The sequence below is a fragment of the Rutidosis leptorrhynchoides genome, chromosome 2, assembly GCF_046630445.1.
Source record: "Rutidosis leptorrhynchoides isolate AG116_Rl617_1_P2 chromosome 2, CSIRO_AGI_Rlap_v1, whole genome shotgun sequence".
In the NCBI taxonomy this organism is placed as follows: Eukaryota; Viridiplantae; Streptophyta; class Magnoliopsida; order Asterales; family Asteraceae; genus Rutidosis; species Rutidosis leptorrhynchoides.
Genome location: NC_092334.1, coordinates 60,526,133 through 60,553,136, shown reverse-complemented (window position 1 = coordinate 60,553,136; position 27,004 = coordinate 60,526,133). Strand labels below are relative to the sequence as shown.

The following is a 27,004-nucleotide window of genomic DNA, read 5'->3' as shown; positions in this document are numbered from 1 at the left end:
TGGTACATTAATTAGTGTTAATGTACAATTAAATAATGTATGTATTGGTCGATGTGTTAATTTTGATGGTTGATATGTGATTATCCAAAGTGAAGAAAGTCCCGAGCTCTCTCGCGTTTCAAAAATGTCGGAAAATCCTATAGAAGCCATTTGCAACACATTAGGAAGAATTTCAGGCTCCGTTCAATCAAATCTATTCAAATTATTTAGCATCCCCCAAAAACCCACAAATTTACAGCTTTCAGTTTCTGTATCTACTACTACATCTTCAGCAGCTACTTCATCGATACTGTCCAATGATTCTTTTCTTCCTCAACCCACTGACCCCCCAAAAAAGGTAACTACTTTTTTTTTTTTTTTTGGTTTACTCTTGAATTTGAAGATTCTGTATCAACAATCATTATTAATACCGTGTGTGTACCTTGAATTTTAAGATTCTTTGTCAGAATTCGTCATGCCTACCAACTGTTTGATGTAAATCCTGAATGACAATGATGTTATATTATTGATATGGCATTTTTGTCATTGTTACTGTTTCTATGGTGCTTTGTTGTATCTTATGATGGGCTACTTGGAAAACTAGAAAATATATGGATGCAGGGGCGTAAATATTTGAGGGCGGGGGCACCAAGTCGATTTGTAATTTTTAGTGTAAAAATTTTGGATTTTTGAATTTTTCACTCAAGTGGATTTTTTCTTTTGCCCCTAGTCTCCATATTTTGCCCCAAAACCTCCATATTTGCCTCAAAGTCTCCATATTTTACCCCATAACCTCCGTATTTGCCACAAAACCTCCAGATTTTGCCCAAAAATAGTTGCTGTTGGAGTATGATACAAATTCAAAGCGAGCGGAAGCATTTTTTAAAACTTTACAAAATCATACTCTTCAACGGATCATTGTACAAAACTTTAGCAAACAAAACAAAATTAACGAAATTAAACAAGAGAAGATTAGAATACAACCTTTGTAGCCTTTTGAAGATCGAATCTGAAAAAACCCAAAGAAGAGTTCCTCTAAACGGTAGACACCCAAAGTTCCAACCTTGTTTCAATCTATACCTTCTACTTAACGGATCTTTTCTTTTTCCTTATTTCCACCAAAACCGAACCCAGTTATAGATCTCAAGTATTTTGGTTAAAAGAGAAAGAGAAATATCATTTTGTATGTGTGTTTTTGTATCTCAAGTTTCTATATATTTTCAATACCAAGACTTGGTATTATATAGAATAAAATTGATACATATAATACAAATATAAAGATTTGGAAAGATTTTAAAAGATTTGCAAAATCAAATCTTTATATAAAATAAGATTTACAAATCAAATCAAATCTTATATATTATATAAAATATGATTATAGTACAAATCTTTATATAAAATAAGATTTACAAATCAAATCAAATCTTATTTATATCAAATCAAATCTTATATATTATATAAAATATGATTATAGTACAAATCTTTATATAAAATAAGATTTACAAATCAAATCAAATCTTATATATTGTATAAAATATGATTATAGTACAAATCTTTATATAAAATAAGATTTACAAATCAAATAAAATCTTATTTATATCAAATCAAATCTTATATATTATATAAAATATGATTTGCAAAATCTAATCAAATCTCTACATATTTAGATTTGTAAGTATATGTACACACATAAAAAAAACTTACTTAATTTATTAAACCATTAACTAATGATTAATAAATTAATTTCCGATTAGAAGGTATATCAAACAATTTACGATTGGCCTTTGTGTGTGACCGAATAGGATAAATGGACTTTTATTATTTAATTCATGGGCATATCTTCGGAATATATGTACCACGGTCAAACCACGATCGAACCGTAGCCAACCCGAGAACATATTTCTAACAGACTCCCACTTGCACTGACATTAATAATATTGGCCTGTCTTAAAAGACACACCGTGTGTAACAACTAGTCTGCTACGTTACACTCCTATATTTTGATTTATATCAGTCATCCTTTTGTTCAAGATATCTATATGAACGTGTGACATGGTTAAGTGTCAATCATCATCATTCAAGATTATGTTTCCCGATAGAGATTTGTGGTGATCAAATAGACTGCTATTGCATCAATTCAGTCGTAGCATGGCCATGCATTTAATGCAGCACAAATCAACGAGGGGCCCAGAGATATCGCTTCAACTTGCTATGAGAAGAAGGAACAAATTGCTTCAACTGTATAGACATCCACCACATCCCATATTGTACCTGATCTGCACCCTTATGACTGGCATTTACGCACAGCGTTAAATACAGGTCAAAGTAGAATATAGTTTGTGTCAGGATTCCTCATACATATCCACTCTAGGATAAATGATATTGCCATCTTAGAGCTTACTTGTGACTTAAAACCATGAAGTAATGTCTAAGTGTGGTCATTCCAGAACCTTGAATCAACTATCAAGTTCCTCATGAATGTAGTTTCATATAAGCCTATATTACTACACTTCATAGCAGCCTTAATTCAATTCTCTCTTCCTTAGAGAATGATCGACTGTGGAAGTTTATGAAATAATATTCATTGGAAGTTAAAACATGCAAAATGAAACATGGCAATATACAATGAAATGATCGCATCGTGCGTATAATATAATCTCAATATATTAATCATCAGATCAATTGCAACATATATTATTGCCCAATGTTTAAAGTTTCGAACTTAACATAATAAATACAATCAAACTTTATCATCGATGACACGAATGCCAATAGACATGCTATGAGCATCATGCTTAGTCTGTGGCAAAGGCTTGGTAAAAGGATCAGCCAAGTTCTTTGTCGTGTCTACTCTACTTAATAATATGTCATTTTCTGCTACAAGTTGACGGATGTAATGGTACTTTCTGAGTATATGCCGTGTGCGCTTTTGTGACCTCGGTTCTTGAGCCAAGACAACCGCACTCACATTGTCGCAGAAAATCTCAACAGGATCATGGATTGTAGGAACCACTCCTAGATCCCCGATGAATTTCTTTATCCACATGGCCTCTTTAGCAGCTTCATTTACCGCTATATACTCGGCTTCTGTCGTAGAATCAGCAATAGTACTTTGCTTGCCACTTCTCCATGTGACGGCTCCACCGTTCAACATAAATACAAATCCTGATTGTGAAGAGCAATCATCTCTATCTGATTGGAAACTAGCGTCTGAGTATCCTTTGACGCTCAGCTCGTCATTCCCACTATAGACCAAGAACATCTCTTTGGTCCTCCTAAGACACTTTAGAATGTTCTTGACTACTATCCAATGAGCTTCACCAGGATTGGCCTGATAACGACTAGTCATGCTTAGTGCATACGACACGTCAGGTCTAGTGCATATCATCGCATACATGATCGATCCTATAGCTGAAGCATATGGAGTACGACTCATGGTAGCTGACTCCAAGTCAGAATTAGGACATTGAGACTTGCTCAATATCATTCCAGGGTTCATAGGAACGCACCCTTTCTTAGAGTTATGCATACCGAATTTCTTCAGTATCTTATCTATATATGCACTTTGATTTAGCCCAATTAATCTCCTTAACCTATCTCGATAGATCTTTATTCCCAAAATATATGATGCATCTCCTATGTCTTTCATGGAGAAACATTTTCCTAGCCAAGCTTTGACATCTTTCAATGTCGGGATATCGTTTCCCATGAGTAATATGTCATCGACATATAGTACAAGGAAGACTACAACACTCCCACTAGACCTAACATAGACACATGGCTCATCTTCGCCTCTAATAAAACCAAATTCTTTGATCTTCTCATTAAAGTAAAGATTCCAGGTACGAGAAGCTTGTTTAAGTCCATAAATGGACCTTTGAAGCTTGCACACACTATTAGGATACTTAGGATGTACATAACCCTCAGGTTGTGTCATAAACACATCCTCTGTTAGTTTACCATTAAGGAAAGCTGTTTTTACATCCATTTGCCATATCTCATAGTCATAAAATGCAGCTATGGCAAGAAGTATTCTAATAGATTTCAACATAGCTACTGGTGAAAAAGTTTCATCATAGTCTACACCATATTGTTGCGTGTAACCCTTAGCCACCAGTCTGGCTTTGAATGTGTGTACATTTTCATCCATATCGGTCTTCTTCTTGAAGACCCACTTACACCCAATAGTTTTAATACCTGGTATATGATCAATCAAGATCCAGACTTGATTATCATGCATGGATTGGATCTCGTTGTCCATAGCCTCCTTCCATTTGGCAGACTCGGGGCCTGTCATCGCTTCCTGATAGGTAATAGGTTCATCAGAATTTATATTTTCGTCATCACCCTCAAATATGTGTAAACTATATTTCTTTGGTGTTCGACGCACTCTATCAGATCTACGTATGGGTGGTGACTGTAGGTCAGTTTCTCTTTCAATTGCAGGCTCGTCGACCTCTTGAGGAGAATCGGTTCCAATATCGGTTTCCATGTCGGTTGATTCTTGAATTTCTTCAAGGTCAATTTTGCTCCCACTAGTTCCTTTCGATATGAGATCCTTTTCAAGGAAGACTCCCCTTCGAGACACAAAGACTTTGTTCTCAGTAGGGTTGTAAAACAAATATCCAAAAGAATCAGTCGGGTAACCAACAAATAAACACTTTTCAGATCTGGGTTCAAGTTTATCTTGAGCTTCACGACGAACGTAAGCCTCACAACCCCAGATTCTTAGATATGAGAGAGACACAGTTTTACCATGCCATATCTCATAAGGTGTTTTGGAAACTTTCTTGGTTGGGATGAGGTTAAGGATCCTTGCGGCAGTTTGTAGGGCGTAACCCCAAAAACTGATTGGAAGTATTGTGCGGCTCATCATGGATCGAACCATATCAAGTAATGTTCGATTTCTCCTTTCAGCCACACCATTATGTTGTGGTGTTCTAGGAGGAGCTAATTGTGAGATTATCCCACAACCCCGTAGATGATCACGAAATTCATCATTAAGATATTCACCACCTCTATCAGATCGGAGAATCTTAATTCTTTTGTTCAGTTGATTTTCTACTTCGTTTTGGTATGCCTTGAACACTCCAAAAGTTTCAGACTTTTGTTTAATTAAATAAACATAGCCATATCTACTGAAGTCATCAGTAAATGTAACGAAGTATCGTTCCTTGTGTCTAGTAGGCGATCTGAACGGACCGCACACATCAGTGTGTACCAACCCCAACAGATCCTTTGCCCGTTCACAGCTTCCTGTGAAAGGTGCCTTTGTCATTTTTCCTAATAAGCAAGATTCGCATTCATCATACGATATTATATCAAATGATTCTAGAATTCCATCTGACTGGAGTTTGGCTATGCATTTCTTGTTTATGTGGCCTAAACGACAATGCCATAGATACGTTTTATCCAAAACATCTTTGGATGAATCAACATTGTAGATTGAACTATCATTTAGCTTTGCTGTGGTTTCTAAGATGCCTTTACAAGGACTAGCCTTGAAATAAAACATCCCATTTTTGTGAACAAGTATTGATCCATTATCAAAACTAAAATTAAAAACATCATTAAATAAAGCATCAAAATATATAATGTTTCTTGCCATTTCGGCACTGTAGCAAACATTAGATAAAACAATACATAAACCAGAATCAAAAGAAAGCTTGTATTCTCCAATCATGTCAACAGAGGCAACATTCTTATTCCCCATGATTAGATTAAGCTCCCCGGTCTTCAGCTTCCTACTTCTTGTGAGTCCATGCACATTTGTACAAATGTGAGTACCACATCCCGTGTCCAATACCCAGGAATTAGAAATAGTAGTATTGTTTAGTTCAATCATGAACAAACCTGAAGGTACGGCGACTCCCTTAGCCCGTAGTTCATTAAGTTCCTTCAAGTACTTAGTACAATTGCGCCTCCAATGTCCTTTATCCCCACAATGAAAGCATATTGCTTCTTCAGGAGACTTGGTTTGCGGGATCTTTGAAGTAGAAGAGTTAGCAATGCCCTTAGGTTTAGGTTTGAAGTTGGACGTGCCAACCTTACCCTTGCCCTTGTTCTTGCCCTTTGCTTTGTTTTTCTTCTTCTTAATCCCACCTTCACGAATGGCTAGAATGGTAGTTGCGGGTTTAGCTTTGGCCATGTTAGCCTCAGCGGTTTTTAACATGCCATGGAGCTCCATGATTGTTTTCTCCATATTGTTCATATTATAGTTCATAATGAATCCTTCATATGCACTAGTCAGCGAGTTCAGGATAAAATCCGTTGCAAGCTCCTGACTTATGGAAAAACCAAGGCGCTCCAACCGGTCTATGTACCCTTTCATTTGTAGTACATGGACACTAACGCTACTTCCCGTTGCCATTTTGCAAGATACGAGAGCTTTCACGGTGTCAAACCTTTCTTGCTTTGCTTGTTGTTGGAACATGTCCTTGAGTTGGTTAAGCATGTCATACGACCCTAAGCTCTCCATGCCCTTTTGGAGCTCTGGAGACATGGTCGCCAACATCAAGCATGCTACCTCATTAGACTCGGAACGCCGTTTTTCAAACTCGTCCCTAGCCGCTTGAGTAGCTCTCGATCCGGGTTCTGCCGGTAAGGGTTCCTCAATAGCCCTGATCTTTCCTTCCATCCTAAGAGCAATTCTTAGGTTGCGAAGCCAGTCCATGTAGTTCAAACCCGTAAGCTTGTCCTTTTCGAGGAGCCCTTTAAGGCAGAAATTAGTGATTGATGACGGAGTAGGATTTGTGTTTGTTGCAGACATCTGTCATATTTTTATTTTTAAAGTAAGTTGTATTAGTTAGTTTGATATGTTTAAACCTTGTTAAGATAATTACCCAAGTGTGTTTAATATTCAATATATTAAAACAATTATAATTAACAAGGCTAAGATCCATATTTCACTTATGTTAACGACGGGTTCGCCGCGGATCGCCAACCATAAGCTATTTAGGTAGGTAACTATATTACCAATTTCATCCATTATGAAATTCTTAGGTTCTGCGGGATTTAGTGATAATCAATTATTTCACTTGGCATGTTTAATCCCTTCTACGCTAATCCTTCCTCGTGGCGGGTTTGCCGCAAACCACGATTTCAGATTGTAAACCGTCCGTGATAGATACACGTGAAATCCGGCCCAAGACTCTCGGGTATCGCGAAATTCACCTCACCCTTCCCAACACCCAATTACAGTCCGGCCCAAGACTCTCGGGTATCGCGAACTCTAACAGGTAGAAGGTTCGGATGTGTGTACTACTCATGGATAGCGTAAAGTTTACATTTAAAACGGGTTTTTGTTTTCTTTTAGCAAAAGTAGTTTACACCATTTTAAAACATTTGCTAATTATGTATTGCGTGTTGCGTTTGTTAAACTAATTTTAACCAAACCGTTTTATATGATTATTGTCCCTTTTTTTTTTTTTTTTTTTTTTTTAACATTTTCTAGCTAGCATGGCATAGACAAATAATAAAACAATAATAATCATGACACGCAATTATCGGTAGTATGCCTCGAGTCCTATGCGTTTTTCCGGTGAGCCAACACACGGAAAAACATGGTCAACTAGGGACATAACCTTGTGTGAGAATTGACTCCCACTAAAACCGCCATCTCCATTATATGCTCGGATGGGCCGCCTTGTGAACATCGTCTTCTTGATTTCAATCTTGGTTGCATTATCTTACAAAATAACTATTCTATTTTCTATACTATTACAAATACAATATAAATAGAAAGACGACATGCAAGTCGTTTAATAAATTATTACATTCATCCCGAATAAATAATAAATTAAATCATACAACCAAACATCCACACAAGGGTCTTATTGAGGCAAATACTACCGATTTCATACAACAATCACATACATAACAAATGGAGTGCCAACCGTCCATTTTCATATAACATGTTTCGATAAGGATTGATTTAAACAACACTTAATGGCACTTATAATATTCAATCCTCGTTTACATAACATATGTATGTAAACCCACTTCATATTTTGTAAGTATGGTTTTCATGCCAAAACCATCCAAATAAACATATTAAGTGAATCAAAACATGTTGGAGATTTATTCACTTTACCAAAGCATAACGTCTAAAATTAATAATTTTAATTTTCTCATTTCATGTAAAACATGAAAAGAATTCATGTACTTTATTTTCCTAAACATTGAATCTTTAATAGTCAACATGCAAGTTACCATTAAAATTTTCGGATTTTGGCAGATTCATACATGTAACTTTAAATGGTCATATCTTACTCATTTCTAATCCGTTTTCGATGAATTTTTTTTTCAAATTTAAGTTCTTTCAGTTAGCTTTCAAATGCAATTAGTCTCATACAATAATATTGAGTTTAAAGCCCCGAAACAGTCCATCAAATACGGACTGTCCAGGCTGAAAAAAATTTCTTAAATGAAAAAAAATGAATTTAACCCATTTTACATTTTGCCAAAATCCAAGATTCAAATTAGTATTTAGGAAACATAAAACATAAATCATGATACTTGTTTTGCATGTTTGTTATGCATGATCATCTCCAAGAATCATGCACAACGCATCCATCAAAACTAAATATCATTTTGTATGTGTGTTTTTGTATCTCAAGTTTCTATATATTTTCAATACCAAGACTTGGTATTATATAGAATAAAATTGATACATATAATACAAATATAAAGATTTGGAAAGATTTTAAAAGATTTGCAAAATCAAATCTTTATATAAAATAAGATATACAAATCAAATCTTATTTATATCAAATCAAATCTTATATATTATATAAAATATGATTATAGTACAAATCTTTATATAAAATAAGATTTACAAATCAAATCAAATCTTATTTATATCAAATCAAATCTTATATATTATATAAAATATGATTATAGTACAAATCTTTATATAAAATAAGATTTACAAATCAAATCAAATCTTATATATTGTATAAAATATGATTATAGTACAAATCTTTATATAAAATAAGATTTACAAATCAAATCAAATCTTATTTATATCAAATCAAATCTTATATATTATATAAAATATGATTTGCAAAATCTAATCAAATCTCTACATATTTAGATTTGTAAGTATATGTACACACATAAAAAAAAAACTTACTTAATTTATTAAACCATTAACTAATGATTAATAAATTAATTTCTGATTAGAAGGTATATTAAACAATTTACGATTGGCCTTTGTGTGTGACCGAATAGGATAAATGGACTTTTATTATTTAATGTCATGGGCATATCTTCGGAATATATGTACCACGGTCAAACCACGATCGAACCGTAGCCAACCCGAGAACATATTTCTAACAGATGCTACGCTTTTAAAAAAAAATTCGCCCCCCGGTGAAAAAAATTTCTCATTCCGCCACTGTATGGATGAACTTATATATAACAATTGAAAAATGTGCTATGTTTTTCCTTCCTTTTGTTGGTGTGAGGGAAAAACATGGAAGAAGTTAAGTAACAATGAAAGAATGTGCTTTTTTCCTTCCTTTTGTTGGTGTGATGGATGAGAAGTTCTTATCCAAATACATGATTTTTTTATTTGGTAAAAATTGTGGAGGAACTAAAAAGCATGTTATATGTGATATATGTTAGGGTAACTTGAAAAGGAAGAATTAAGTCTTCGTGTGCGTGCGTGGCAAATGAGAGTATTCGATGCCAACAACTTGCCTTTCAAAAAAAAAAAAAAAAAAAAAGGTCTCCGTGTGCGTATATATGAAGTGTACACAATCTGTGAGATAATGAACTTCTCTTTGATTTGTCTTTTTTGCAGCAAATTTCGTCTGGTCCGGTGACTAAAGAAGAGCTAGGAAGGGCCACTTGGATGTTCATTCACACTCTCGGTGCTCAGGTTTCCTCTTGTTAGTCGTGCTATTTCGTGTATACCGTGAGTGACAAATTATAAGATTTTGTGCACATGTTTTTGCCTATATATTTTAAATTTTGTAAATGAGTAAATGTAGTCAAGACTTTTACTTAGTTTAACAGGCACTTAGTTATTGAACATGTAGGAAAGATGTAGCCATGGAAATATTAAGATTTTGTGCACATATTTTTGTCTACGTATATTTTGTGTATACTGCAGTTGTAAGCAGTATGCCTCATTTTTTAGCATGAATTGTTTCATTCATACTTTTGACAAAGCCTTTCAGTCGTATCATTAAATATACTAATTGCTTCTAAAACCTTTTCAGTACCCAGAAAATCCCACCAGGCAGCAAAAGAAGGATGTTAAAGAATTGGTAACTACTCCTTTGATTAATCCCGTCTCATCTTTCAGTAACACAATTTGTTACAAAAGCATGAATCTACACTTTTTATAAGAGGAAAATTGTGTGTAGTAAGATGGGGTTGTATTTTTCCTGCAGATGGCAATATTATCTCGCATATACCCTTGCAAAGAATGTGCTGACCACTTCAAAGAAGTGTTAAGGTAGTCCCTTTGCTGTATGATTGGATGTGCCAAAATTGGTGGATATAGTAAGTTTGATTAATGGGTCAAAATGAGTAATTCTTACTACTGTCAAATTTGGCCGGGTTGGGTTGGGCCTACCGAGAGTACCTTTCGTTAATATCTCCTTGACTTGAATAGATATTTAGTGTGTTTAATTTAACGTGCAACTTTTGTTTTTACACATTGTGGAAATTCATGACCCTACACATTTATATTAAGTTAAAGATTTTGAATGTGCTTAAGTATGCGAGATCAGAATTAGTAGTTACTTTTATTTTATGTTAGCATTTAAGATGCATTGTATTTGGTTTTACTTTTTTATACTTGACGGCGTCATATATTTATACATATTTGTCGCAGCTCAAACCCTGTACAGGCTGGTTCTCAAGCTGAGTTTTCCCAATGGCTTTGTCGAGTACACAATGTTGTTAACCGGAGGTAACTTATATATATTTTGTAAATTATACTGAAATTTGATATCTAGTTTAGTTAAATAACAGATACCCATGTGTTGATCAAATATTGATTTGAATAATTCATGTTTCGATCAGCCTTGGTAAGCCAACATTTCCATGTGAACGAGTTGATGCAAGATGGGGAAAGCTGGACTGTGAGCATCGTTTATGCGATTTACAAGGATCTATGACACTTTTTGGTGGTCGAACTGATTAGTTGTCGTTATATATCGGTACCAGAAATGTACAGTGATATAAATCTTGGTTGGGTTTTCATTAACAATATATTAGTGATTCCATTGTTACTTAGATATCAAGTTAAAATATTGTAGATTTTACTTCAAATTACATGTTTTGGTATAAAACATTTGTAGAAGTCTCATTTTATATGTTGAACGTTTATTGAAATTGGTATCCCCCATTTGTGTCATACAGCCTTGGCCTTTATTTGTCCCGAAAAATGGCACGTTTAAAACTCAACCTGAAAAATATCACGAGTATCTTTTATAGGTACCTAGATTAAGCACAAGAATAAGCAATATTGCATACGGAGTATTATTTTTCATATGTAAAATATAAATAAAAGCGTAACTTTTAATGTTTGGACTATTTTATACTTTGTAAATTGACCAACCCTTTTGGACATTATTCTAGATGGTCATAAGGTAACAAAAGGTCTACCAGGAATTCAAGTAATGTGTGAACATGGAAATCTTGTTTTTTGACTGCATGCATAACTCGTGATCATAAAAGGTTTATATAAAAGGATTAAGTTGGAGGGACACTTTGCACTGAAATTGCACATATTCCTAATTCCGTTATATCTAACCTGTTGAGGGTAATATGGTGGTGTCTTCCACAACTCGCCTATTTTTTCTTCCTCTCGTTCTTCTTTTCCTAAACCTACCTGCAATCTACGTACATGACCTAGAGAATAAACGTAGCTTTTTTCCATGGGAATTTGACTTTCTCATTACTATCCTAAACGCATCTTCAGTACCGTGAGGTGTTTCAGACGAAAACCAAGCTCTCGAATTGGTCAAATTTCCTTCTTCGACATAATTCTCAGTGGTCACCATTTTTCAATTTCACTCTTTTTATTAATTAATATTGTTTATGGCTTTAAGCCAATTTTTTTATCTAGGTATCAACCCAATTTTATTATAAGCCATTATTTATATTACAAAAATGGGGTTCAGTGATAGAACCTCAGTTCATTGTTTGTAATTTGTAGTAATATAATATTATGTTTTTAAAAGTTATATAAATCCATTTTAGAAAATTGGATTCAATAATTATGTAAACTAAAAATTAACAAACATATGGTCATTTAATCGGGTACACTTGCAGTTTGCAGGTATGTTTTTAATTTCTAATATACATATACACACAGGGCCGGTCCCGAGAATTTGAGTGCCCGGGACGGTGCGAAGCAAAAGGACCCCAAGACCCGTACAAGGATAATATTTTTTTTGGGCCCAAGGATAATACAAGCAAAAAAGCCCAAAATTACATGGACTAGTATAAGGAAATTTTTTTTTTGGGCCCCTTAAAATATTGGGCCCTGGACATATGTCCACCTTGTACCCCCATTGGGCCGCCCCTGTATACACATATAAATACTACAACAACAACAACAACAACAACAACAACAAAACCCTATACCACAATGAGTGGTGTATGGTAAGGTGAGATGTAAACAATCTTTCCCCTATTCGAAAATAAAAACAAGTCATTTCTCCACCCAAACACTCTAAAAGTAGAGAAAATCATCCCTCTCTCTATTCGACGGATAAAGAGATTGCTTTCGAGTGGACCTCCGGCAGTAAAAACGTTTTTTTTAAGTAGAAAAAAATTAAAATAAAATAGAGATGCCATGAAAATGGTAGAATTAAATTTTCATGGGTTTTAAAACCAGCATGGATATATATATATATATATATATATATATATATATATATATATATATATATATATATATATATATATATATATATTGAAATGTCCCGTTCTTATTGATTAAAAACGTTCCATATTAATTGATTTCGTTGCGAGGTTTTGACCTCTATATGAGACGTTTTTCAAAGACTGCATTCATTTTTAAAACAAATCATAACCTTTATTTCATAAATAAAGGTTTAAAAAGCTTTACGTAGATTATCAAATAATGATAATCTAAAATATCCTGTTTACACACGACCATTACATAATGGTTTACAATACAAATATGTTACATCGAAATCAGTTTCTTGAATGCAGTTTTTACACAATATCATACAAACATGGACTCCAAATCTTGTCCTTATTTTAGAATGCAACAGCGGAAGCTCTTAGTATTCACCTGAGAATAAACATGCTTTAAACGTCAACAAAAATGTTGGTGAGTTATAGGTTTAACCTATATATATCAAATCGTAACAATAGACCACAAGATTTCATATTTCAATACACATCCCATACATAGAGATAAAAATCATTCATATGGTGAACACCTGGTAAACCGACATTAACAAGATGCATATATATAAGAATATCCCCATCATTCCGGGACACCCTTCGGATATGATATAAATTTCGAAGTACTAAAGCATCTGGTACTTTGGATGGGGTTTGTTAGGCCCAATAGATCTATCTTTAGGATTCGCGTCAATTAGAGTGTCTGTTCCCTAATTCTTAGATTACCAGACTTAATAAAAAGGGGCATATTCGATTTCAATAATTCAACCATAGAATGTAGTTTCACGTACTTGTGTCTATTTTGTAAATCATTTATAAAACCTGCATGTATTCTCATCCCAAAAATATTAGATTTTAAAAGTGGGACTATAACTCACTTTCACAGATTTTTACTTCGTCGGGAAGTAAGACTTGGCCACTGGTTGATTCACGAACCTATAACAATATATACATATATATCAAAGTATGTTTAAAATATATTTACAACACTTTTAATATATTTTGATGTTTTAAGTTTATTAAGTCAGCTGTCCTCGTTAGTAACCTACAACTAGTTGTCCACAGTTAGATGTACAGAAATAAATCGATAAATATTATCTTGAATCAATCCACGACCCAGTGTATACGTATCTCAGTATTGATCACAACTCAAACTATATATATTTTGGAATCAACCTCAACCCTGTATAGCTAACTCCAACATTCACATATAGAGTGTCTATGGTTGTTCCGAAATATATATAGATGTGTCGACATGATAGGTCGAAACATTGTATACGTGTCTATGATATCTCAAGATTACATAATATACAATACAAGTTGATTAAGTTATGGTTGGAATAGATTTGTTACCAATTTTCACGTAGCTAAAATGAGAAAAATTATCCAATCTTGTTTTACCCATAACTTCTTCATTTTAAATCCGTTTTGAGTGAATCAAATTGCTATGGTTTCATATTGAACTCTATTTTATGAATCCAAACAGAAAAGTATAGGTTTATAGTCGGAAAAATAAGTTACAAGTCGTTTTTGTAAAGGTAGTCATTTCAGTCAAAAGAACGACGTCTAGATGACCATTTTAGAAAACATACTTCCACTTTGAGTTTAACCATAATTTTTGGATATAGTTTCATGTTAATAATAAAAATCATTTTCTCAGAATAACAACTTTTAAATCAAAGTTTATCATAGTTTTTAATTAACTAACCCAAAACAGCCCGCGGTGTTACTACGACGGCGTAAATCCGGTTTTACGGTGTTTTTCGTGTTTCCAGGTTTTAAATCATTAAGTTAGCATATCATATAGATATAGAACATGTGTGTAGTTAATTTTAAAAGTCAAGTTAGAAGGATTAACTTTTGTTTGCGAACAAGTTTAGAATTAACTAAACTATGTTCTAGTGATTACGAGTTTAAACCTTCGAATAAGATAGTTTTATATATATGAATCGAATGATGTTATGAACATCATTACTACCTCAAGTTTAGTAGGTAAACCTACTGGAAGTGACAAGAAATGATCTAGCTTCAAAGGATCTTGGATGGCTTGAAAGTTCTTGAAGTAGGATCATGACACAAAAACAAGTTCAAGTAAGATTTTTACTCGAATTAAGATAGTTTATAGTTATAGAAATTGAATCAAAGTTTGAATATGAATATTACTTTGAATAAGAAAGATAACCTACTGTATATAACAAAGGTTTCTTGATCTTAGATGATTACTTGGAATGGATTAGAAAGCTTGGAAGTAATTTAGTAAACTTGAATGGATTTTTGAAGTGTTCTTGAAGTGTTCTTCCTATGATGATTATAGCTTGATTCTTGAAGTGATTTTTGATGAAGATGATGATTAACTACTGAAAAAATACGTTCATAATAGTGTGTGTGTGTGTTGAGAGAATTAGAAAGAGAATTGGAAGTGAAATGGAGTGAATGATGAGTGGTAATTGGTGAGTGGTGAGTGGGGTTAAAAGGAGTTCTAGTTAGTTGACTAGCTCATGGTAGAAGTTAAAATTGATTAGTCATACATGACATAATCAAGAGTGGAATCCCATGCTAGTTCCTATTGGTATATACTCATAGTAAGTACGTTTTGAAGCTGTGTATAATACGGGTAAGAATACGACTAGAATTCTTGATGAAAGAAAAGAATGAAAAAGTAACTGTAACCATTTTCGTTAAGTATGAGTGTTTTGATATATGTCTTGAAGTCTTCCAAAAGTATTTTAATACATCTAAATACACTACATGTATATACATTTTAACTGAGTCGTTAAGTCATCGTTAGTCGTTACATGTAAGTGTTGTTTTGAAACCTATAAGTTAACGATCTCAATTAATGTTGTTAACCCATTGTTTATTATATCTAATGAGATGTTAAATTATTATATTATCATGATATTATGATATATTAATATATCTTAATATGATATATATACATTTAAATGTCGTTACAACGATAATCGTTACATATATGTCTCGTTTCGAAATCCTTAAGTTAGTAGTCTTGTTTATATGTATATAACTCATTGTTAATATACTTATGGAGATACTTACTTATCATAATCTCATGTTAACCATATGTATATCCATATATATATATCGTCATGTCGTTTTTACAAGTTTTAACGTTCGTGAATCGCCGGTCAACTTGGGTGGTCAATTGTCTATATGAAACATATTTCAATTAATCAAGTCTTAACAAGTTTGATTGCTTAAAATGTTGGAAACATTTAATCATGTAAATATCAATCTCAATTAATATATATAAACATGGAAAAGTTCGGGTCACTACAGTACCTACCCGTTAAATAAATTTCGTCCCGAAATTTTAAGCTGTTGAAGGTGTTGACGAATCTTCTGGAAATAGATGCGGGTATTTCTTCTTCATCTGATCTTCACGCTCCCAGGTGAACTCAGGTCCTCTACGAGCATTCCATCGAACCTTAACAATTGGTATCTTATTTTGCTTAAGTCTTTTAACCTCACGATCCATTATTTCGGCGGGTTCTTCGATGAATTGGAGTTTTTCGTTGATTTGGATTTCATCTAACGGAATTGTGAGATCTTCTTTAGCAAAACATTTCTTCAAATTCGAGACGTGGAAAGTGTTATGTACAGCCGCGAGTTGTTGAGGTAACTCAAGTCGGTAAGCTACTGGTCCGACACGATCAATAATCTTGAATGGTCCAATATACCTTGGATTTAATTTCCCTCGTTTACCAAATCGAACAACGCCTTTTCAAGGTGCAACTTTAAGCATGACCATCTCTCTAATTTCAAATTCTATATCTTTTCTTTTAATGTCAGCGTAGCTCTTTTGTCGACTTTGGGCGGTTTTCAACCGTTGTTGAATTTGGATGATCTTCTCGGTAGTTTCTTGTATAATCTCCGGACCCGTAATCTGTCTATCCCCTACTTCACTCCAACAAATCAGAGACCTGTACTTTCTACCATAAAGTGCTTCAAACGGCGCCATCTCAATGCTTGAATGGTAGCTGTTGTTGTAGGAAAATTCTGCTAATGGTAGATGTCGATCCCAACTGTTTCCGAAATCAATAACACATGCTCGTAGCATGTCTTCAAGCGTTTGTATCGTCCTTTCGCTCTGCCCATCAGTTTGTGGATGATAGGCAGTACTCATGTCTAGACGAGTTCCTAATGCTTGCTGTAATGTCTGCCAGAATCTTGAAATAAATCTGCCATCCCTATCAGAGATAATAGAGATTGGTATTCCATGTCTGGAGACGACTTCCTTCAAATACAGTCGTGCTAACTTCTCCATCTTGTCATCTTCTCTTATTGGCAGGAACTGTGCTGATTTGGTGAGACGATCAACTATTACCTAAATAGTATCAAAACCACTTGCAGTCCTTGGCAATTTAGTGATGAAATCCATGGTAATGTTTTCCCATTTCCATTCCGGGATTTCGGGTTGTTGAAGTAGACCTGATGGTTTCTGATGCTCAGCTTTGACCTTAGAACACGTCAAACATTCTCCTACGTATTTAGCAACATCGGCTTTCATACCCGGCCACCAAAAATATTTCCTGAGATCCTTGTACATCTTCCCCGTTCCAGGATGTATTGAGTATCTGGTTTTATGAGCTTCTCTAAGTACCATTTCTCTCATATCTCCAAATTTTGGTACCCAAATCCTTTCAGCCCTATACCGGGTTCCGTCTTCCCGAATATTAAGATGTTTCTCCGATCCTTTGGGTATTTCATCCTTTAAATTTCCCTCTTTTAAAACTCCTTGTTGCGCCTCCTTTATTTGAGTAGTAAGGTTATTATGAATTATTATATTCATAGATTTTACTCGAATGGGTTCTCTGTCCTTCCTGCTCAAGGCATCGGCTACCACATTTGCCTTCTCCGGGTGGTAACGAATCTCAAAGTCGTAATCATTCAATAATTCAATCCACCTACGCTGCCTCATATTCAGTTGTTTCTGATTAAATATGTGTTGAAGACTTTTGTGGTCGGTATATATAATACTTTTGACCCCATATAAGTAGTGCCTCCAAGTCTTTAATGCAAAAACAACCGCGCCTAATTCCAAATCATGCGTCGTATAATTTTGTTCGTGAATCTTCAATTGTCTAGACGCATAAGCAATCACCTTCGTTCGTTGCATTAATACACAACCGAGACCTTGCTTTGATGCGTCACAATAAATCACAAAATCATCATTCCCTTCAGGCAATGACAATATAGGTGCCGTAGTTAGCTTTTTCTTCAATAACTGAAACGCTTTCTCTTGTTCATCATTCCATTCAAATTTCTTCCCTTTATGCGTTAATGCAGTCAAGGGTTTTGCTATTCTGGAAAAGTCTTGGATGAACCTTCTGTAGTAACCAGCTAGTCCTAAAAACTGACGTATGTGTTTCGGAGTTTTCGGGGTTTCCCACTTTTCAACAGTTTCTATCTTTGCCGGATCCACCTTAATACCTTCTTTGTTCACTATGTGACCGAGGAATTGAACTTCTTCCAACCAAAATGCACACTTTGAAAACTTAGCGTACAATTCTTCCTTCCTCAATACTTCTAACACCTTTCTCAAATGTTCACCGTGTTCTTGGTCATTCTTTGAGTAAATAAGTATGTCATCAATGAAAACAATGACAAACTTGTCAAGGTATGGTCCACACACTCGGTTCATAAGGTCCATGAACACAGCTGGTGCATTAGTTAAACCAAACGGCATGACCATAAACTCGTAATGACCGTAACATGTTCTGAAAGCAGTCTTTGGAATATCATCTTCTTTCACCCGCATTTGATGATACCCGGAACGTAAGTCAATCTTTGAATAAACAGACGAGCCTTGTAGTTGATCAATTAAATCGTCGATTCTCGGAAGTGGGTAGCGGTTCTTGATGGTAAGTTTGTTCAACTCTCGGTAGTCGATACACAACCTGAATGTACCATCTTTCTTCTTGACAAACAAAACAGGAGCTCCCCACGGTGATGTGCTTGGTCGAATGAAACCACGCTCTAAAAGTTCTTGTAATTGGCTTTGCAGTTCTTTCATCTCGCTGGGTGCGAGTCTGTAAGGAGCACGAGCTATTGGTGCAGCTCCTGGTACAAGATCTATTTGAAATTCAACGGATCGCTGTGGGGGTAATCCCGGTAATTCTTTCGGAAATACATTGGGAAATTCTTTTGCAATGGGAACATCATTGATGCTCTTTTCTTCAGTTTGTACTTTCTCGACGTGTGCTAGAACAGCATAGCAACCTTTTCTTATTAGTTTTTGTGCCTTCAAATTACTAATAATATGTAGCTTCGTGTTGCCCTTTTCTCCGTACACCATTAAGGGTTTTCCTTTTTCTCGTATAATGCGAATTGCATTTTTGTAACAAACGATCTCTGCTTTCACTTCTTTCAACCAGTCCATACCGATTATCACATCAAAACTCCCTAACTCTACTGGTATCAAATCAATCTTAAATGTTTCGCTAACCAGTTTAATTTCTCGATTCCGACATATATTATCTGCTGAAATTAATTTACCATTTGCTAATTCGAGTAAAAATTTACTATCCAAAGGCGTCAATGGACAACTTAATTTAGCACAAAAATCTCTACTCATATAGCTTCTATCCGCACCCGAATCAAATAAAACGTAAGCAGATTTATTGTCAATAAGAAACGTACCCGTAACAAGCTCCGAGTCTTCCTGTGCCTCTGCCGCATTAATATTGAAAACTCTTCCGCAGCCTTATCCATTCGTGTTCTCCTGGTTCGGGCAATTTCTAATAATGTGGCCCGGTTTTCCACATTTATAACAAACTACATTGGCATAACTTGCTCCGACACTACTTGCTCCGCCATTACTCGTTCTGACACCATTTGTTCCTTTCGTTCTATTAACCCCTGGTCCGTAGACCTCACACTTCGCCGCGCTATGACCATTTCTTTTACACTTGTTGCAAAATTTGGTGCAGAACCCCGAGTGATTCTTTTCACACCTTTGGCATAGCTGCTTCTGATTGTTGTTGTTGTTGCAGTTATTATTGTTGTTGGGATAATTGTTGTTGTTGTTGTTATTGTTGTTGTTGTTGTTGTTGTTGTTGTTGTTGTTGTTGTTGTTGGGCCATTTGTTGTAGTTGCGATTGATGTTGCGATTGTTGGGATAATTGTTGCGATTATTGTTGTAATTGCTGTTGTTGTTGTATTGGTGATTCTTATCACCGTTTTCCTCCCACTTTCTTTTGACTTGCTTCACATTGGCCTCTTCAGCAGCCTGTTCTTTAATTCTTTCTTCAATCTGGTTCACTAGTTTGTGAGCCATTCTACATGCCTGTTGTATGGAGGCGGGCTCGTGTGAACTTATATCTTCTTGGATTCTTTCCGGTAATCCTTTCACAAACGCGTCGATCTTCTCTTCCTCATTTTCGAATGCTCCCGGACACAATAGGCACAATTCTGTGAATCGTCTTTCGTACGTGGTAATATCAAATCCTTGGGTTCGTAACCCTCTAAGTTCTGTCTTGAGCTTATTGACCTCAGTTCTGGGACGGTACTTCTCGTTCATCAAGTGCTTGAATGCTGACCACGGTAGTGCGTACGCATCATCTTATCCCACTTGCTCTAGATAGGTATTCCACCATGTTAACGCAGAACCTGTGAAGGTATGCGTAGCGTACTTCACTTTGTCCTCTTCAGTACACTTACTTATGGCAAACACCGATTCGACCTTCTCGGTCCACCGTTTCAATCCGATCGGTCCTTCGGTTCCATCAAATTCCAAAGGTTTGCAGGCAGTGAATTCTTTGTAGGTGCATCCTACACGATTTCCTGTACTGCCAAATCCAAGGTTATTGTTGGTATGTAGCGCAGCCTGTACTGCGGCTATGTTTGAAGCTAGAAAAGTACGGAATTCCTCTTCATTCATATTCACGGTGTGTCGAGTAGTCGGTGCCATTTCCTTCAAAATAGTCAAATGAAACAAGTTAATCATACAGAATATTAAGAGTAGTTAATAGTATTTCGTAGCATAATATGAACTCATTTATAAAAGCTTTTTCTTCATATTAGCGTTTTATAAGTTTAAATTCGGGTAGTACCTACCCGTTAAGTTCATACTTAGTAGCTAATATACAATTCAACTACTACAATTCTATATGAAAAACTGATTGTAATAATATTTCGCGTTCAAACTTTTATACAATATTTTACAAACTTACAATACCGCTTATTTTACATAAAGCATGAAATATAGCACACAATAACTTTGATACAAGATAGTTGTGAAGATAATTCTAGCTAGTACACAAGTCGTTCAGCAAAGGCAATAAAGACACGTAATTCATACGTCCAGAAACAAGTCATGCATTCTGGTTTTACTAGGACTACTTCCCATCCTTGGTCTTGTGGAACATAACCGTTATGGCCGTTGATAAGATAGTGTGTTGTAACGTCGTCAAAGGGACGAGGGTTACGTAATGACCAACAGTCTCGTAATAACCTAAAAACCTCATTTCTTACCCCAATTACCGATTCCGTCACTTGTGGGAACGTTTTGTTTAATAGTTGTAGCCCGATGTTCTTGTTCTCACTTTGGTGAGAAGCGAACATTACTAACCCGTAAGCATAACACACTTCTTTATGTTGCATGTTAGCCGCTTTTTCTAAATCACGAAGTCCTATATTCGAATATACTGAGTCAAAATAATTTCTTAACCCGTTGCGTAAAATAGCATTTGGGTTCCCCGCAATATATGCGTCAAAGTAAACACATCGTAACTTATAGATTTCCCAATGTGATATCCCCCATCTTTCGAACGAAAGCCTTTTATAAACCAAGGCATTCTTGGAACGTTCTTTGAATGTCTTACAAACTGATCTCGCCTTAAATAGTTGTGCCGAGGAATTCTGACCGAATCTAGACAAGATTTCATCAATCATGTCTCCGGGTAGGTCTCTTAAAATATTGGGTTGTCTATCCATTTTGTGTTTTTATACTGTAAAATAGACAAGAGTTAGATTCATAAAAAAAATACTTATTAATACAAGCAATTTTTACATATATCATAAAGCATAAGCACACTATATTATATATATTACACCACACGAATACAACTATCTTATTCCGACTCGCTCGTTTCTTCTTGTTCGGTTTTGGTTCGTTTTGCCAAGTTTCTAGGGATATATGATGTTCCCCTAATACGAGCCGTAGTTGTGCACATTGGTTTAGAAAAACCTGGTGGTTTAGAGGTTCCCGGGTCATTGTTACAACTTAAGGACTTTGGGGGTTGACGATACATATAAAGTTCATCGGGGTTGGAATTAGATTTCTCTATTTTTATGCCCTTTCCCTTATTATTTTCTTTTGCCTTTTTAAATTCAGTTGGGGTAATTTCTATAACATCATCGGAATTCTCGTCGGAATCCGATTCATCGGAGAATTGGTAATCCTCCCAATATTTTGCTTCCTTGGCGGAAACACCATTGACCATAATTAACCTTGGTCGGTTGGTTGAGGATTTTCTTTTACTTAACCGTTTTATTATTTCCCCCACCGGTTCTATTTCTTCTTCCGGTTCCGATTCTTCTTTCGGTTCCGATTCTTCTTCCGGTTCCTCTTCGGGAACTTGTGAATCAGTCCACGAATCATTCGAATTTACATTTGACTCTTCATTATTATTAGGTGAGTCAATGGGACTTGTTCTAGAGGTATACATCTATCACATAATATCAAACACGTTAAGAGATTAATATATCACATAATATTCATATGTTAAAAATATATAGTTTCCAACAAAAATGTTAAGCAATCATTTTTAAAGAAAACACGGTCGAAGTCCAGACTCACTAATGCATCCTAACAAACTCGATAAGACACACTAATGCAAATTTTATGGTTCTCTAAGACCAACGCTCTGATACCAACTGAAATGTCCCGTTCTTATTGATTAAAAACGTTCCATATTAATTGATTTCGTTGCGAGGTTTTGACTTCTATATGAGACGTTTTTCAAAGACTGCATTCATTTTTAAAACAAACCATAACCTTTATTTCATAAATAAAGGTTTAAAAAGCTTTACGTAGATTATCAAATAATGATAATCTAAAATATCCTGTTTACACACGACCATTACATAATGGTTTACAATACAAATATGTTACATCGAAATCAGTTTCTTGAATGCAGTTTTTACACAATATCATACAAACATGGACTCCAAATCTTGTCCTTATTTTAGTATGCAACAGCGGAAGCTCTTAGTATTCACCTGAGAATAAACATGCTTTAAACGTCAACAAAAATGTTGGTGAGTTATAGGTTTAACCTATATATATATATCAAATCGTAACAATAGACCACAAGATTTCATATTTCAATACACATCCCATACATAGAGATAAAAATCATTCATATGGTGAACACCTGGTAACCGGCATTAACAAGATGCATATATATAAGAATATCCCCATCATTCCGGGACACCCTTCGGATATGATATAAATTTCGAAGTACTAAAGCATCCGGTACTTTGGATGGGGTTTGTTAGGCCTAATAGATCTATCTTTAGGATTCGCGTCAATTAGGGTGTCTGTCCCCTAATTCTTAGATTACCAGACTTAATAAAAAGGGGCATATTCGATTTCGATAATTCAACCATAGAATGTAGTTTCACGTACTTGTGTCTATTTTGTAAATCATTTATAAAACCTGCATGTATTCTCATCCCAAAAATATTAGATTTTAAAAGTGGGACTATAACTCACTTTCACAGATTTTTACTTCGTCGGGAAGTAAGACTTGGCCACTGGTTGATTCACGAACCTATAACAATATATACATATATATCAACGTATGTTTAAAATATATTTACAACACTTTTAATATATTTTGATGTTTTAAATTTATTAAGTCAGCTGTCCTCGTTAGTAACCTACAACTAGTTGTCCACAGTTAGATGTACAGAAATAAATCGATAAATATTATCTTGAATCAATCCACGACCCAGTGTATACGTATCTCAGTATTGATCACAACTCAAACTATATATATTTTGGAATCAACCTCAACCCTGTATAGCTAACTCCAACATTCACATATAGAGTGTCTATGGTTGTTCCGAAATATATATAGATGTGTCGACATGATAGGTCGAAACATTGTATACGTGTCTATGGTATCTCAAGATTACATAATATACAATACAAGTTGATTAAGTTATGGTTGGAATAGATTTGTTACCAATTTTCACGTAGCTAAAATGAGAAAAATTATCCAATCTTGTTTTACCCATAACTTCTTCATTTTAAATCCGTTTTGAGTGAATCAAATTGATATGGTTTCATATTGAACTCTATTTTATGAATCTAAACAGAAAAGTATAGGTTTATAGTCAGAAAAATAAGTTACAAGTCGTTTTTGTAAAGGTAGTCATTTCAGTCGAAAGAACGACGTCTAGATGACCATTTTAGAAAACATACTTCCACTTTGAGTTTAACCATAATTTTTGGATATAGTTTCATGTTCATAATAAAAATCATTTTCTCAGAATAACAACTTTTAAATCAAAGTTTATCATAGTTTTTAATTAACTAAACCAAAACAGCCCGCGGTGTTACTACGACGGCGTAAATCCGGTTTTACGGTATTTTTCGTGTTTCCAGGTTTTAAATCATTAAGTTAGCATATCATATAGATATAGAACATGTGTGTAGTTAATTTTAAAAGTCAAGTTAGAAGGATTAACTTTTGTTTGCGAACAAGTTTAGAATTAACTAAACTATGTTCTAGTGATTACGAGTTTAAACCTTCGAATAAGATAGTTTTATATATATGAATCGAATGATGTTATGAACATCATTACTACCTCAAGTTTAGTAGGTAAACCTACTGGAAGTGACAAGAAATGATCTAGCTTCAAAGGATCTTGGATGGCTTGAAAGTTCTTGAAGTAGGATCATGACACAAAAACAAGTTCAAGTAAGATTTTTACTCGAATTAAGATAGTTTATAGTTATAGAAATTGAATCAAAGTTTGAATATGAATATTACCTTGAATAAGAAAGATAACCTACTGTATATAACAAAGGTTTCTTGATCTTAGATGATTAGTTGGAATGGATTAGAAAGCTTGGAAGTAATTTAGTAAACTTGAAGGGATTTTTGAAGTGTTGTTGAAGTGTTCTTCCTATGATGATTATAGCTTGATTTTTGAAGTGATTTTTGATGAATATGATGATTAACTACTGAAAAAATACGTTCATAATAGTGTGTGTGTGTGTGTTGAGAGAGAATTAGAAAGAGAATTGGAAGTGAAATGGAGTGAATGATGAGTGGTAATTGGTGAGTGGTGAGTGGGGTTAAAAGGAGTTCTAGTTAGTTGACTAGCTCATGGTAGAAGTTAAAATTGATTAGTCATACATGACATAATCAAGAGTGGAATCCCATGCTAGTTCCTATTGGTATATACTCATAGTAAGTACGTTTTGAAGCTGTGTATAATACGGGTAAGAATACGACTAGAATTCTTGATGAAAGAAAAGAATGGAAAAGTAACTGTAACCATTTTCGTTAAGTATGAGTGTTTTGATATATGTCTTGAAGTCTTCCAAAAGTATTTTAATACATCTAAATACACTACATGTATATACATTTTAACTGAGTCGTTAAGTCATCGTTAGTCGTTACATGTAAGTGTTGTTTTGAAACCTTTAAGTTAACGATCTCAATTAATGTTGTTAACCCATTGTTTATTATATCTAATGAGATGTTAAATTATTATATTATCATGATATTATGATATATTAATATATCTTAATATGATATATATACATTTAAATGTCGTTACAACGATAATCGTTAGATATATGTCTCGTTTCGAAATCCTTAAGTTAGTAGTCTTGTTTATATGTATATAACTCATTGTTAATATACTTATGGAGATACTTACTTATCATAATCTCATGTTAACCATATGTATATCCATATATATATCGTTATGTCGTTTTTACAAGTTTTAACGTTCGTGAATCGCCGGTCAACTTGGGTGGTCAATTGTCTATATGAAACATATTTCAATTAATCAAGTCTTAACAAGTTTGATTGCTTAATATGTTAGAAACATTTAATCATGTAAATATCAATCTCAATTAATATATATAAACATAGAAAAGTTCAGGTCACTACATATATATATATATATATATATATATATATATAGGGTCATCATCAAGAGGGAAGTGATTTTTAGGTGGGAAGGGGGAAGTTTAGCAATTTAGTGGATCTGCTGGTAAAAACCTGAAAAACACGGAGGGGCAATTTGGTCAATTTGCAAATAAGATAAAAAGGCGCTGAATAAAAATAATAACGAAAATAAAATAAAACGAATAAAAATAAAAACAATACTGATTATTTTCGTTCGTAATTCTAGGGTTTACTTCATCGTTCCATTTTCTAGGGTTCAATCGATCAAATTCTTTCATTCAATCGCTCGCTTTCACACAGTAATCGATCAAATTCTTTCATTAAATAGCCGAAGAAAGTGAAACTGAAGAAAGATCAAAATTAAATGACGGGAGATTCATCAAAAAAGGGGGAAAAATTATGCGATAAAGGAAAATCGAAAGAAACTGAAGGTTCAGGTAATAAACATATTACGATTTATGAATTATAAAGAATTGTATGTTGCATTCTACAATTTTTTGTGAATCTGTATAAATCTGAATTAATTAACATACAAATTCGTTGTAATGAATATTCAGGAGATAAAAATATGTGTGTTAATGAAGCTTAGGAATCAGATTATGTGTGTTCAGTGAAATTTTAAAAACATTACTTGTGTTGAATGTTTCATAATAAAAGAGATTTTGATAGTATGGTTTACCTCTAGTATATGAAAGAGTAATAAATGTAATGAATATACTCTGTATGTACATAATTAAAAGTGTATCACAGTTTTATATTGCATCATGTTTATATTACATGTCCTGAGTATTATGATATTATGATTAATCATGAGTAAAAAAGAGTATATGATATAATATTAAATTGTGCATTGTATTTGTATGAATCTGAATGAATTATCATACAGATTCGTTGTAATGAATATTCAAGAGATAAACATATTTATGTTAATGAAACTTAAGAGTCAGATCATG

General features: G+C 34.2%; 1 protein-coding gene across 1 annotated transcript; it reads left to right on the top strand.

Moving 5' to 3' along the window:
- Nucleotides 1–90: 90 nt before the first annotated feature.
- Nucleotides 91–11,311, top strand: LOC139890916 (FAD-linked sulfhydryl oxidase ERV1-like). Its single transcript, XM_071873841.1, has 6 exons — nucleotides 91–337; nucleotides 9,785–9,862; nucleotides 10,206–10,253; nucleotides 10,380–10,444; nucleotides 10,826–10,903; nucleotides 11,017–11,311. The coding sequence occupies exons 1-6, from the start codon at nucleotides 125–127 to the stop codon at nucleotides 11,135–11,137; spliced, it is 603 nt and encodes a 200-aa protein (XP_071729942.1). The 5' UTR covers nucleotides 91–124; the 3' UTR covers nucleotides 11,138–11,311.
- The last annotated feature ends 15,693 nt before the right edge of the window (nucleotides 11,312–27,004 follow it).

What these genes read in the sequence shown, in the direction of transcription:
- LOC139890916 (XM_071873841.1), top strand. Translation starts at nt 125, where the DNA reads ATGTCGGAAAATCCTATAGAAGCCATTTGCAACACATTAGGAAGAATT. An exon ending in AGAAGGATGTTAAAGAATTG is followed by an intron (nt 10,254 to 10,379) that starts GTAACTACTCCT and finishes TTTTTCCTGCAG; the next exon opens with ATGGCAATATTATCTCGCAT. An exon ending in CACTTCAAAGAAGTGTTAAG is followed by an intron (nt 10,445 to 10,825) that starts GTAGTCCCTTTG and finishes TATTTGTCGCAG; the next exon opens with CTCAAACCCTGTACAGGCTG.